The following is a 14,734-nucleotide window of genomic DNA, read 5'->3' as shown; positions in this document are numbered from 1 at the left end:
ACACACACACACACACACGCACCTACACACACACCTACACACACACACACACACACACACACACACACACACACCTACACACACACACACACACACACACACACACACACACCTACACACACACACACACGCACACACACACACACACACCTACACACACACACACACACGCACACACACACACACACACACACACACACACACACACACACACACACACACACCTACACACACACACACACACACACACACACCTACACACACACCCACACACACACACACACACACACACACACCTACACACACACACACACACACACACACACACACACACCTACACACACACACACACACACCTACACACACACACACCTACACACACACACACACACACACACACACACACACACACAGATTGTGTTTTAATTTAAGCTTGGTATCCTGTCAGATGACTTCAGTTGAGTGATATTTATTGTAATTGCTGTTCTGCAGCGGTATGAATGCCGGTGTAGAAGTGAGAGTGAAATAAACACTGAAGAATGATGATGATGATGAAGGTCTGCATGTCTGATTTCTGGTTTAGTTCCTTCTTCTTTTGTGTTTGACTGTTTCCTCCTCTCCCTCCTACCTCCCATCTCACCGTGTCTGCATGAGATTCATATTTTAATGTTACTTCCTCTTGTTGTTTCTATGTTTTTACGTCTGCCTTTTCCCGCCCTCACCATCGTCCTGACTGAGGTCAAGTACACGACAAAATATGACAGTCTAAATTCCTAAGCTCTCTCACGAGTTGAAAACCAAAGAATAAAGATGAGTCTTAAAGCACACTCTGAAAATCTGGAGGGTGAGGGCGAGCATAACATGTGGAGGTAACTCATTCCAGAGTTTGGAGGCTTTAGCTGAGGAAGCTCAATTCCTCAGTCTCCAAATCTATCCTTCAAAATACAAGAGATAATTTAATTCAATTCAATTTTATTTATATAGCGCCAAATCACAACAAAAGCCGCCTCAAGGCGCTTCATAGATACAGAGAAAAACCCAACAGTCATATGACCCCCTATGAGCAAGCACTTTGGTGACAGTGGGAAGGAAAAACTCCATTTTAACAGGAAGAAACCTCCAGCAGAACCAGGCTCAGGGAGGGGCGGCCATCTGCTGTGATTGGTTGGGGTGAGAGAAGGAAGACAGGATAAATACATGCTGTGGAAGAGAGACAGAGGTTAATAACAGATATGATTCAATGCAGAGAGGTCTGTTAATACATAGTGAGTGAGAAAGGTGACTGGAAAGGAAAAACTCAATGCATCATGGGAATCCCCGGCAGGCTACGTCTATTGCAGCATAACTAAGGGAGGATTCAGGGTCACCTGGTCCAGCCCTAACTATATGCTTTAGCAAAAAGGAAAGTTTGAAGCCTAATCTTGAAAGTAGAGATAGTGTCTGTCTCCTGAATCCAAACTGGAAGCTGGTTCCACAGAAGAGGGGCCTGACAACTGAAGGCTCTGTCATGGTTGGCAGGGACCTCGTTCAATGGGCCGGCGGCGATGGCGATGATGTCCAGCTAGAGGCCTGGAAAGTGGCTTGCAGAGGTGAGGTGATCCAGGCCGAGCTGGATCAGACGGCAGTGTAGCAACCGCAGGACCAGGCGAGGTAGAGGCCGGACCAGGCGAGGCAGAGGCTAGACGTGGCAGCTGTGGAACCAGACGGCAGCGAGCCAGCTGCAGGTCGTGGCAGACCAACCGACAGTGTGGAAGCCACACACGATGGAGCAGGTCGTGGCACTGCAGGCAGCAGAGTTCTAACAGCTGTTTGAAGCACTGCAGGCGACAGTGTGGAAACCGCAGGTGGAAACACAGGAGGTGGCTGAGTGGAATCAGAGCCATCAGCGGACTCAAGGTGCTGGAGCGATTCCTTCATCAATGACAGATGGCTGAAGTGGCTCCTCTGGCCCCTCAGCGGAGACAGGCAGCTGGACGGGCCCCCCGAAATCTCTAGCAGAGACAGAAGGCTGAAGCGGCCCCTCAGACCCTCCAGCGAAGACAGACTGCTGAACGAGCCCCTTGGACCCTCCAGCTGAGGCAGGCAAAGGGCCAGTAGGCACATAGACCTCTGGTGGGTACAGAACAGAACCAGCAGTCGAGAGGACCTCTGGCAGGGACGACTCTGGTTGGAGCTGCGCAGGACAGTGGCTCTGTTCAGGGTGTAACAGCAGGATGCAGTCCTTACCTGGCTGCATGAGCTCACTAGAGCTTCCAGCACAGAACAAAGGTGGCAGTATTACAGTTTTTGCTCGTTGCTTGAACACTATAAACCCATGCTTAGACTAAAGTAACACAACTTGAAGCTTTTGTTACCATACCCCAAACACATGTACCCATACCTTAAACAAAAGTGCTGCTTTGCACTCTGGTTGCAATTATGCAACACACCTACTCCTTTATGCAACACACATGGTCCTGCATACTACACTCTATTTCATACATAAGACACTTCGTTCAAAAATGAAATTTCAGGGTGCCATTTGGAAAACACATGTATCCAAAATACAAAACACATCGGGTAATTGCGACCACTCAAATATACACCTGAAGGCACTTACTTGCAAAACTGAACACCAATTAGCCAACCACAAAAAGCCCTCAGTTTAGCCAATTCAAGAACTTTGCAAGCATGGATGGAGGGAGAGCAAGAGGAAGAGGAGGAGGAGGTCAAAGAGGCCATGCACGGACCCATATTTCTGATGATATAAGAGCAACTTTGGTGGACCATGTCATCAACCACGGCCTGACTATGAGGGAAGCTGGGCAGAGAGTCCACCCACATCTAAGCCGCTTCACAGTGGCATCTGTAATAAGAAAATTCCGACTAGAAAACAGGTCTGTCTTCATCTCACTGCCTTCTACTCTACTCAGATGGTTTCATAGTACTGTTCTACAGTTACCATATCAAGTGTGCAGGGTACTGCAGGGTGCTAATGCTCCTTTTGCAGCCAAAGTGGTAGTTTCTGTGAAACATACCATGATTACTTATATTGAAGTACAGTGTTGTACAGTGGATGATACAGTATATACAGTAAAGTACTGTAAGAAAAATAAGCAAAGCGATGACAATATGTGGTTGTATTTCTCTAGAATGACTCGAAGACCTTCTGGGGCAGGACGCCAACGCCTGTTCACACAACAGCAGGAACTTGCTGTTGTGGACCTAGTGAGGGCAGACAATGCCATCCGTCTCCACCAGCTACGAAAGCAAATACTTGCAGACAGGCAAGTGTTCAACAACATAAACCATGTGAGCATCACCACCATCAGACGCATCTTGGGAAAACACAGCATCACCATGAAGCAGCTCTACAGAGTCCCATTTGAGAGGAACAGTGACAGGGTCAAAGGACTTCGAGCTGAATATGTACCAATATGCCTTCTGAATGAACAATGGAAATCAAAGACTGCAGTGCTTTATATAAAGTAGACTAGTGTGTTCCTCCTGCTCTGTAAGTGTTTGCATATGATGCAAGTATGTGTCATTTTGTCAACAGAGTTACATTTTGACAAAGGAATGTTAGGTTTTGATAGCAGAGTTTAGGTTTTGAGAGTAGAGTTTCAATTTGGTGCAGATGTGAATGGTATATTTCCCAGTGTTGTGTCATGTTTACTTGTGTTTAGGGTTTTGGCACAATGAGCAAAGTTTTGCAAAATGTGTTCAGGCAACGGGCAAAAACTGTAACTCCTCTGAGCAGTCAGCAGGGATCATTTGTTTAGACAGTCCTGTGGAGCTCCCAGGAAAGACAGGTTGTGCTTGCTTCTGCGTGTCCAGGGGTCCAGAGTTAACTGAATGCTGATATTCAGTCCCTGGGGAGGCGCTGGATAGAGTAAAAGTCTCTAAGTTGGTCAGGTCTTGAGGAGCAACAAAAGTTTGTGTAGTGCTATCCTCCTCCTGAAATTGAGTGGGTGGAGCTGCAGATTGTAGTGGCGGTTGGTGTGAAGGTGGAGCTGGTGATTGAGTGAGCATCAGGAGATTGAACTAGGGACAGCTGGGCAGCTAAACGGGCTTCTGGCCGGGCAGCTGCTGTCCTCACCCAAGGAGCTGATACGGGTACAGAGGCCGGCAGAGCCTCAGCCGGACTGGAAACCAGAACGGGGATCAACTGGGCCCCAACCCTCCTCTCCTGGGGAACTGGGACAGGAGCAGGAGAATGCAGGGCAGCAGCTGACCTTAGAAGGGGAGCACAAAGAGGCAGGGAGGCAGGCTCAGGGAAAACAGTCTTTTTTAGATTACTTTTCTGCTCCACATGAAAAAATAAAGAACAGTGTGTTAATTTCACCAACTGTACAGATTCTGTTAACTCCAGGGGTCCAGAATCAGCTGAGGACAGTAACTCAACCTCTGGGGAAGCCCTGGGAAAAATTTCAGTCTCCGGAAAAGCCAGTTCTTTAACTGCAGTAACAGTCTTAATGGAAACAGACTCTGAGCCGACATTAACTGTATGTGTTATTATATTCCTGGGCTCGGAAGGAACATGAAAGAGACCTTTAAAATCCATGGAGCCAGAAAATGTGGCCTGGGAAGAAATAGTCTCTGACCCTGTGATTTCAAATTTGACAAAACCTGAGCTGGCTGTCATAGAGTTCATTGGCTCAGGAATGGTTGACTCAGAGGTTGTAAGTCCAGGCTCGGAAGGAGCAAAATGAACAGTCTTTCCGACTCACCGCATCTGTTGATGACTGCCGGTGACGTGGACCCATGACATTCATTTAAGGTCATCGTGTGTTTTGTGAGCAAATACATTTGCATATTCGTAGTGTTTCCTCCCTTAAATGAAATATCTACGTTGCAAGTATTGCAAGTTGCCCTGTTGTCATCCGTTCTCGTAAAGTATGACCAAACTTTTGAGCGTTTGAGCCGCCATGTTTCCTGCCAGGTAAATGACGCTCCGCAACGTGGTGACGTCATTTGGGGCGACTGGAATCGATAAGGGAATCGTTTGCAAAAATGGCAAACGATTCCAAGGAATTGAAACAGTGGGAACCGGTTCTCAACAAGAACCGGGTTTCGATACCCATCCCTAGTGATCACTGACTGTTTTTAGGAGCTTTTTGAGATTAAATAGAAGAAAATACAAAACATTAAACATGTTAACAACACAAAAGCCATATTAAACGCAGACTACTTTAGGCCCGGAAGTAGGATTCGTCACGTCATCACTTAAAGACTGGATTGGGTGATTTGGTACTACAAGGTCATTAAGACATATGGTTTAAATCTGTTCTCTCTCTCTTGTCCCTGTCAGGACTCTTACTGCAGCATTTTGGATGAACTGAAGGCTTTTCATTGAGTTTTTAGGACATCCTGATAAAAATGATTTATGTTGGTCAATATCAAAGAGCAAACCAAGATAATGAAACTGACTCATGATGGGCTAAAAACTGTCAGCAAAGATGTGTCAACCTGACAGGGAAAATATCGTTTTGAAACCTTTTGGGGAAATTACTGTTTCAAAACCTTTCTTTGTACCAATGTTAGGACATTGTGTCTTTCATCAACATTTACTTACACAAAATGTTCTTTTGATTTTTCAACCTGTCTTCTTTTTCATTTCTAGATTATAACGCAGCGTTCATAAACTTTATAAGGATAGATCACAGTTTCAGAGACATACCAGCAAAAATATTTCACATGTGTGGATGTGTGTGCACGTTTGTGTGGATTTGTTGTGGAGTCTGACAGCAGTTAGAAGGAAAGACCCGCCGAATCCCTCCGTCCCACATCGTGGCCACTGAAGGAGCTGCTCAGTGCTGTCAGAGTCTCCTGCATGGGCTGGGAGATGATAGCCTATAAGTCTGTATCCAGACTGTACCAGCCCATCACCGGGTGCAGACATGTAGTGCAGCCGTTACATAGCATGTATGTGCATGTGTGTGTTAGATATTAAAGCTCAGTTTCACCCATCGGCTGTGAAGGTTTTGTGTGGATGAGTCCATTTTGCTCAGACTGCATTTCTTCAGCTCAGCATATGAAGCTGTGCACCTCAGTGTTTACTTGCTTTTTATGATTCTGACATAACAGGTTTACACTTTTCTTCTCAAGTGCAAAATGTAAATTATTTTCATTTCAGTTTTGTATTATGAATATTTTAAATATGCAGAATTTGACTGAAGACGTTTTACAGAGTTGATACGGAAAAGCTTTTGTGGGATTTCATCTTCCATCTGTAAATATGGAAACTGCATGTGATTGTCAATTAAATGACTGCCAGTGCACACTTGAATTACAAATTAAATGATTCGCTCCTCTTCTCCGCTGTTTTCCCCCTCTTCCTTTCTCCCTTTTCTTTTCCTCATTCAGGTCTGTCCCGTATTTAGCAAGTGAAAATAAAAAATAAATAAAATAAACAATAAAAGGTGAATCAAATAGACCCAAGGCTGGGATGGTCAATTTGGTAAAGTAAATCCGTTGGGCATCTTTCTTCGCCTTTAAACAATAATTCTGATGCAAAAGATCCAAACGGGACAGGCAAAAAAAAAAAAAAAGCCTTTGAAAAACACTGAAAGAAAATGAAAGTGTTCAAAAAATGAAAGTGTTGATCAAGGGTCATTCTGGCTTTGAAGGTTTGTGTCTCGTTGTGTGTAATTGGGTTCAGCTGTGTTCCCCTCTGGTGTGTCATTCCCTCGTTACCTTGTGTGTATTTATAGTGTGTGCCTGCCTGTGTTCCTTGTCGGTTCATCTGTATTATTTGGTCATCTCTGCTCCTCATTCTGCTCTCCATTCCCTGCTCTTCATCTCTTCCCTTCCCTCCTTATGTTTCCCCTGCGAGTGATTCTGTGAGTTATCATTTCAGGTTTTGTTTGTTAGTAGTTTTCCCCAGTTCAGTTTTGCCCTCGCTTTTGTTATTTATCGTTCACTGTAAAAAACTCACTTGCATCACCGCTGCTGTCTGCAACTTGGGTCCTCCTTCACTTCTCCACATGACTGCTGCGGCAGCCGTGACAATCGGAGGCAATGTTTGAACTTGAATGTCTCAAACTATTAACAATAAAAACCTGAAATTTTCACTGCCCTGTCAGCCACCACGAGATGAGATTCTGAGGCTACCACTGTCTTGGCTTTGCCTAGAAATGCTGTGCATGAAATGTATGCTTTGTGGTCCCATTTTTCTGGGACGCCCACTTCCCAGTCCTACATGTCCTGTTATCTAGAACCTGGCCTTCAGTTTGGAGGTGGCACTAAGGCTCACTCCAAATAATGCTGTGCAGTGGCGGTCCTAGCCTGTTTGCCGCCCTGGGTGAACACTCCCTCTGGCACCCCCCCCAAATATACCACCACACACACACACACACACACACGGCAAATCAAGGATTGTACATTAACATAAAACTGTTGTCGAAACCACACTGAATTTCACCAGAGAAACATAGACACACACACATATGAAGAGAGAGACAGTATGCATAGTATGCAAACAGCTACCAAACAGCCATCATAATTCGTCACACAATGAGAACAGGACAAATCAACAACTGACAAAGACTAATTAATATTAAAATCTGTAACATAATGTATTGTTTGGAGTTTAGTCTGTTACTGTTACTATTTTTACCATTTCTTCTTGGAGCAACTGTAACCCACAGAGTTTCATCAGGGATTAATAAAGTATTCTGATTCTGATTGGTTCAGGATGACCTGCCATCATCCAGTCACACATCTGCTTACCTGCATCTTTTGCTCGTTTCTCCTCATTTTTCCTCTTTTTTTCTAAACTGAGTACCTGATGACTTTGAACTTTTCTTGTCCATCTTCCATTGGTTTTAATTTTCCACTCCAGTATGAACACAAATCCCCCAACGAGGATCACCCCAACATAACCTAACACACCTACACCTTAGTTCACAGATTCACTTTGTCTAAGGTTTATTTCTGGGATTTCACACAACCCAGGATTCAAATCAGGAATACATGATGGGCTTGGATTTACAACATTATGAATGAAATGTGCTCTATTTGGAAGCAGCCAGCCCCTCCCCCTCCCCAAGCAGCAGGCGGAGGGCGCCCTTACTCCCAGCAAATGGGCGATAGAAAACCAATCGGTGCCTGTGACATTCCCAATATGCGCTGGCTGATGTCGGTATGAGTACGAGCTATTTTTTTTTTTTTTTTTTTTTTTGCCGATGCCCGTGATGCCGCCCCGGGCAATCGCCCGTGTCGCCCAAAAACCGCTACTGGCCCATTAGTGAAACGTGGCATGCTTAAAGCGGACACAAACTGTTGCAGGATGCAAACCACAGGCTCAAAACCAGAGCCGGTAGCAGAATAAGCTGTCTGGCATTGGCAGAGAAGATTTAACAAGTTTTTCATTGGCACAAGCCAAATATTCTGCTGCTCAACCCACAAATGAACTTTCCTTACAAATGTGGCGCCATTTAAGGGGAAATAAACAGGCGTTCCAATGTTTTAATAGTTATTGCCCTGAACCATTGCTATAACAAGACATTTATATATTCATGTTATCTGTGTCAAATATTAATATTTGTTTGATGATTTGTACGTTTCAGTACATCGCTGCAGCTACTGCTCACATTAACAACATGTTTCCTTCTTTTAAGCTGTTTCTGAGCTTAAGAAACCAGTGAAGCAAACAAGACAGCAACTGTCTCAAGTTAGGCAAAGAAAAAAGTGGGAACAAATTGGGAAAGACTGTCAACGATATCGTTTTGCAAACTTTGGTGAAACCGTATCAAAAACTGTCCTTTGTAAACGTTAGGACATTTTGTCTTTTGTCATCATTTACTTCCACAAATCCTCTTTTATTTTTTTAAGCGGACTTCTTTTGTTTGGATGGGTGTGTCAGTTTATCTTACTCATCCAATGTCAGACCACGCCCCCTCAGCTCAGCACATAAAGCTGAGCATCACAGTGGGTTTCACTGCATTCAGCGTCTGATCAAAGAGGGAAGAAGAAGAAATGTCCTGCCTGAAGAATTTCAGTCTCCTCATCTCATGTGTGCTCCTCTTCATCATCCAGCCAGGTGAGTGATGTTTTCTACTGTAATTTAATTTAACGATTGGTAATTTTAATCTTCATGTAAATAAGGGTAATGCAAAGTCACACTGCTGATCTCCTTCAGGTGTTTGTTTCACTCATCTGTTCTTCACTTGATCATCAGCTGATTTATGTGTCCTGATATTTTGTTTCTGTTTCAGGTCGTGGTTCTGAGATTATTAATGGGAAAGAAGTCGAGCCACACTCACTGCCTTACATGGCCTATCTTAGAACTGTGACTAATTCTTGGTGTGGAGGGACATTAATCCATCCACAGTGGGTGCTGACAGCTGCCCACTGCACTGGGTAAGAATCTGAGGTCCTATTTTCCTCAATTTTAAAAATAATGCAGTATTTATTTTTAACAGACTATTATTCCTTCAGTAACTACCCAGAGGTCACTGCCCTCACCTGTGGTCACGAGCTCTGGGTAGTTACTGAAAGAATGAGATCAGGGCCAGAGCAGCAGAAATGTGCTTTCTGTAAACGGTGGCTGGCCTCTTCGTTAGAGAAAGAGAATAATACACACTGCTATAATTATACATGCAAAGCTAATTACATTGAATGGAGAGGATGAATGTAGAATATTTAAAGCTGATTTTTCCCTCTCTTGTAAGCACAATATCTGTACAGAGGTGTTCTAGAAAGTTTTATTTAAGATGGAAAATATAAGTGTTGCACTCATTTAAAATAACACAGAAGTCACAGCTACATACACATCAAACATTTGATACATTTCTTCATCTAAAACATTTTCTGTACATTTTAATTTCTTCATTCAGCTGGAAGAGAAAATAACGCAGATTCACCCAAAGCTCAGTAACAGCTATAACCCAGCCATATGTAGTAATACACAATAATAAAGAACTATGATGACTGTTTTAGAAGCCGCTGACCTGTTAACCTTTTAAATATGTAAACCTTCATCACCAGATTGTGTTTTTTCTTTTACAGGAGTTACTGGGTGATCCTGGGAGCCCACTCCAGAACGAAAAACGAAAGTTCCAAGCATCAAAGAGTCGTTGAGAAAAGTTTTCCTCATCCTGACTACTGTTGTGCAAGGTTGGACGATGACCTCATGTTGCTGAAGGTAAGGTGATATATCAGGGTCTAGGGATGGGTATCGAAAACCGGTTCTTGTTGAGAACCGGTTCCCACTGTTTCAATTCCTTGGAATTGTTTGTCGTTTTTGCAAACGATTCCCTTATCGATTCCAGTCGCCCCGAATGACGTCACCACGTTGCGGAGCGTCATTTACTAAGCAGCTCAAACGCTCAAAAGTTTGGTTATACTTTACGAGAGCGGATGACAACAGGGCAAGTTGCAGTACTTGCAAAGTAGATACTTCATTTAAGGGAGGAAACACTACGAATATGCAAAAGCATTTGTTCACAAAACACACGATGACCTTAAATGAATGTCGTGTTTTTAATTCCGCTCCAGACTTGTGAATCTCAACCCAGCAGCAGCGGTAACGTTTGCACGTCCTCTCCCGTTAATGCGGCAGGTAAATAATCAACTAACAGTGCATATTATGTTAGCGCGATCTGCCTTATCTGCCATTACTGTGCATGTAGGTGACCATGATGAGAGAGACAGACAGAAGCTGTGTTCCAAAATGTCGGCTGCATCCTTCGGAGGACCTGGCCTTCGCGGCCTACGTGGGCCGGGTCCTTCGAAGACCGAGAAGGCCGGAAGTGCGAGGCTGTGAAACGGAACGGTCTAGCCTTCAGATTTGCGTCACCGCTGTGTCGGTGGAGTTTAATAAACTCGGCCGTCTGCTCCTTGCTATCTAAAATATAACAGGGCACTGGAGTAAACTCTCGACCGTCTCACACTTCTGTTTAATCAGTTTTCTGTTTGACGTTTATTCAGCTGTGTGAAAATCCCGGAGGAACCCACCCGATAGATTAATAATGTTTTATTTAATCTAATAATCTAATAACTTTGATCTCAGCCAAATCGATTTACTCCGGAACAAATAAAACACAGAAAAAATGAAAACAATTACATTTTTAAGTGACTTATATATCATGTTTAACCTGAGTAGCAAAAGAGCGGGGATCTGAAAACGACGAAGCGATTTCGCTGTTCTCGCCGACTCGAGTGACCACTGAACCCCCCGGCTTGCTATCGAGGTGGTGGGTAACAGACGTCTCTAAATGTCGGCGCACTTTTGCAAATATGTGATGTCTTGATAAACCAAGCGGATATTTGAAAGCTTCTTTCAAATATGTTAAAAGTTTATTTTGTGACCAAGAAAGATTAATAAGACTAATTTTAAAACTTAGCAGCGGCCGCCATTGTTGGCAGCTGAAATTTTGCTGGGCCGTGCTATGAATTCTGGGATATGGTGGGCCGCAAAGGACACACCCGACCCACCCTTCAAATTCGGGGAAATGAAGGACTCATTTGACAGCCGCATTTGAAAGAGTCGATGAATTGGTTGGCTTAGATGCTGGCAGTTCTCGCTGCAGTCTGCTGGTAGCGTCTCCTTTCAGGCCAGGATAGACGAATGTTACCGAGCAGTGACTCAGTTTGTGGTCAAAGGCTTGAACCCGTTTGCCACAGCAGATGATTTTCGGTAAGTGAATGTGTTTAATTGTAGGCAGGGACATTACTGGATATTCTTGTGTAATTGCTACAGAATAATTTATGTTATACTTTGTTATTGCTACAGAAGAATATTTATTTTATTATTTTACATTTACAATTTTTTTCCCTGGGACCCTGTGACACCCCATTGAAGAGCCGTAGGCTGTGGATCTCTTAAGATCTCACTGTTGGGTTTGTAAGGCCATGTTACTCCTAAATTTCTACCTTGTTCAAAGAGAAGATATAAAACACAGTTCTAAGCTAATCGACTTTAGTGTTCTCCTTTTTTAAAAAGAATCGAAAAAGAATCGAATCGTTAAAAAGAATCGAAAATGGAATCGGAATGGTGAAAATCTTATCAATACCCATCCCTATCAGGGTCTGATACAAATAATGTAAATTGTAAATGCACTGCTTCTTATTTAGCACCTTTCTACTCTACCTGAGCACTCAGAGCGTTACACAACATGGCTTATTCACCCGAACACATCTTTCTATGCTTAAGTGCTTTCTATCTAACATTGACACACACTCACACTCTAACGTAGCATCAGAGCGCATCGTGGGGTTCAGTATCTTGACATGCAGACTGGAGAGACCAGGGATCAAACACCAAACCATCCGATTAGTAGATAACCTGCTGTACCTCCTACAGCCAACTCAGGTTTTGCTCACTTAACTAAAACTTAGTTTCATTTTTTAAAATATAAAATGTATTTCCATGTCTTTATAGACATGTTTCAACTCAGCACTGCACATACTTCATATTTTCCAAGCAAAATATTAGAAATAAATGAGTGGTGCTACAACTCTTTAGCAAATATCTGTTTATTTAATGTAGTTAATGTAGAGAGATTCATCACCAATATCTGAGATTCTTTTTAACTTTTTTTCAGCTTAAAGAACCGGTGAGGAAAACCAGGGCAGTGCAGTGGCTCGAGGTTGGCAACACTGTGAGAGACCCGGCAGCTGGCAGCACGTGTCTGGTGGCTGGATGGGGAGAAACCGAAAACAACCAAACATCAGACGTCCTCAAGTCTGTCAATGTGACTGTGGTGGACAGACAGACGTGCAACTCTCGTGATTATTACAACCACAGACCTGAGATCACCAAACACATGATATGTGCTGGTTCAGATGGTACAAACGTCGCTGATACCTGTCAGGTACGTATGAAGAATACATGTATTTTTCCTTGTTTGAGGTAAATGTTCATTCAGCTCAACACCTGAAACACTGTCATGTGTTTGTTCTTGCTGCAGGGGGATTCAGGAGGGCCGCTGTTGTGCGATGGAGCGCTGGTTGGAGTCACTTCTTTTGGACGGGGTTGTGGTATCATTACAAAACCTGGAATCTACTCGTTTGTCTCAGAGAGACAGCTGTACTGGATCAAAACCACGATGAAGTTATTCTAAATGTGTGAAACCACCAGCATCAGTCTGCATGATTTGATGTTACATCTGTCAGTGTTGTCTCTGTAGACCTTTATCCATTTCATTGTTCCTCTTACAGTTTATGATAATTTAGTTTCTGCCAGCTTGCTATACTTTTTTTTAAATAGATTCTGCACTTGGTTAGTCCACTGCATGATCTTATGGCAGATAAGTTGGACTGACCTCCCTCCACATTTTAGGCCTACTGTAAAAATAAATTGGAAACACTGTTTGAAATTTTACCACCTTTCACCACACAAACCAGACAGAAACATGGTTATATTTAATCATCATTTTTCCAAATAATTCAAAGAACTCCCAGACATGAGTGCTCCTGGTTGTTGCAGATGAGTGCAGCTGCAGTAAAACCAGGGAGAAGCAATTTTTATGTGCACACAAAATCCGCGATTGTAATATGAAACAGAGAGATTATTCAGACTGTCAAACAGACAGATTCAGCAGCTCATATACAACCAACTGAAACTGAAGATGAGGCTTGTGGACAGGGTTGTTGAAAAAGACAAAAAAAACTTGTTTTCTTCATTTTGCATTACTGTTGCTTGAAAACCAAAAAAAACAAACATCTTTTTCTACTTTCTAATAAAGCTGGAGGCATGAATAAAAATACACATTTTCTCTCTTTTTCTTTGATGGTACTGCAGTTTCAAACTGTACCTTTCAAAGTAGCATCGTTAATATAATGAGTTTACAGTTACAGTCTAGTTTGAGGCCTAAGAAACATTTTCACTGCTTTTTTCTACTCTTTTGATCAGCTGTAGATTTTCTTGTACAAAAACTTTTCTTCAGAAGAAATGAACACAGAGAATATTCACTCATGAGAAACAAAGGAACATGAGAAATACTGACAGCTTCACATGTTGAGGATCTCCTCCTCCTTAGGATTCAGTGACATGATCTTCACACATTCACCTCCATCAACTCTGTCTGTTGTCATTGATTACTTCCACAAATCCTGATTCATTTCTTTCTTTTTGTTAAATTGGCTGAAAGTACCAGTCATATACACGTCTGCACCCGAGCACTCGAGTCTTGTGTTAGTCATAATAATGTGTGTGTTAATTTATTCCACTGCTTGAATGCCAGTTTAGCTCCTTAGGTAGATGTTTTTATATAATTATTGTTATCATTAATTATCATTGTTACCAGTATTGCTGTGAATTTGGTGGAACTTACACAGTGCCCCCCAAAATATAGCAGAGACTGCCACCTAATGGTGGAGTATAAAACTACATGTCAGTTACATGTAGTTGTCTTTTGCAGGAAACCTTTTCATAAATATGTTTAGAAGAAAACAAATGAACAAATTATTGTTTCACTGAACTTAAAATCTAAAACAAAGGCAGTGACATATTCATTTTTGATGCCACAGAAAGACTTTGTAGCTGCTGTAGCAACCATATACACTGTGTGGTGTGTGTTGTTGCGTGTCTATTCCTGGATTTATAGTTGTCATGTGGAAAGTGTTGAACGAGCAGGACATGTGTTCACTCGGTCGCTGGTGTGTCAGCAGGGAGGCTGGGTGAGTAAGGGGAGGGTGTTTCTTGTTGACCGCTGTCAGTCATCTTGCTAAGTTCAGAGCACCTTGGAGTAGCTTCCTTTTGCTCGGGCTTGACTGCAGCATTGATGGATTATTAAACATGCAAATAAAC

The 14,734-nt window shown here is 42.9% G+C and overlaps 1 protein-coding gene across 1 annotated transcript; it reads left to right on the top strand.

Moving 5' to 3' along the window:
* The first annotated feature begins 8,913 nt into the window (after positions 1–8,913).
* LOC113033548 (granzyme K-like) lies at positions 8,914–13,689 on the top strand. Its single transcript, XM_026187459.1, has 5 exons — positions 8,914–9,022; positions 9,198–9,342; positions 9,991–10,126; positions 12,528–12,797; positions 12,894–13,689. Exons 1-5 carry the CDS (start codon positions 8,959–8,961, stop codon positions 13,044–13,046), a joined length of 768 nt encoding a protein of 255 aa, XP_026043244.1. The 5' UTR covers positions 8,914–8,958; the 3' UTR covers positions 13,047–13,689.
* Positions 13,690–14,734: the final 1,045 nt, after the last annotated feature.

This window comes from Astatotilapia calliptera, chromosome 12 (assembly GCF_900246225.1).
Source record: "Astatotilapia calliptera chromosome 12, fAstCal1.2, whole genome shotgun sequence".
Lineage (NCBI taxonomy): Eukaryota > Metazoa > Chordata > Actinopteri > Cichliformes > Cichlidae > Astatotilapia > Astatotilapia calliptera.
The sequence above is the reverse complement of the archived record's forward strand: the minus strand, read 5'-3'. Positions and strand labels throughout refer to the sequence as shown.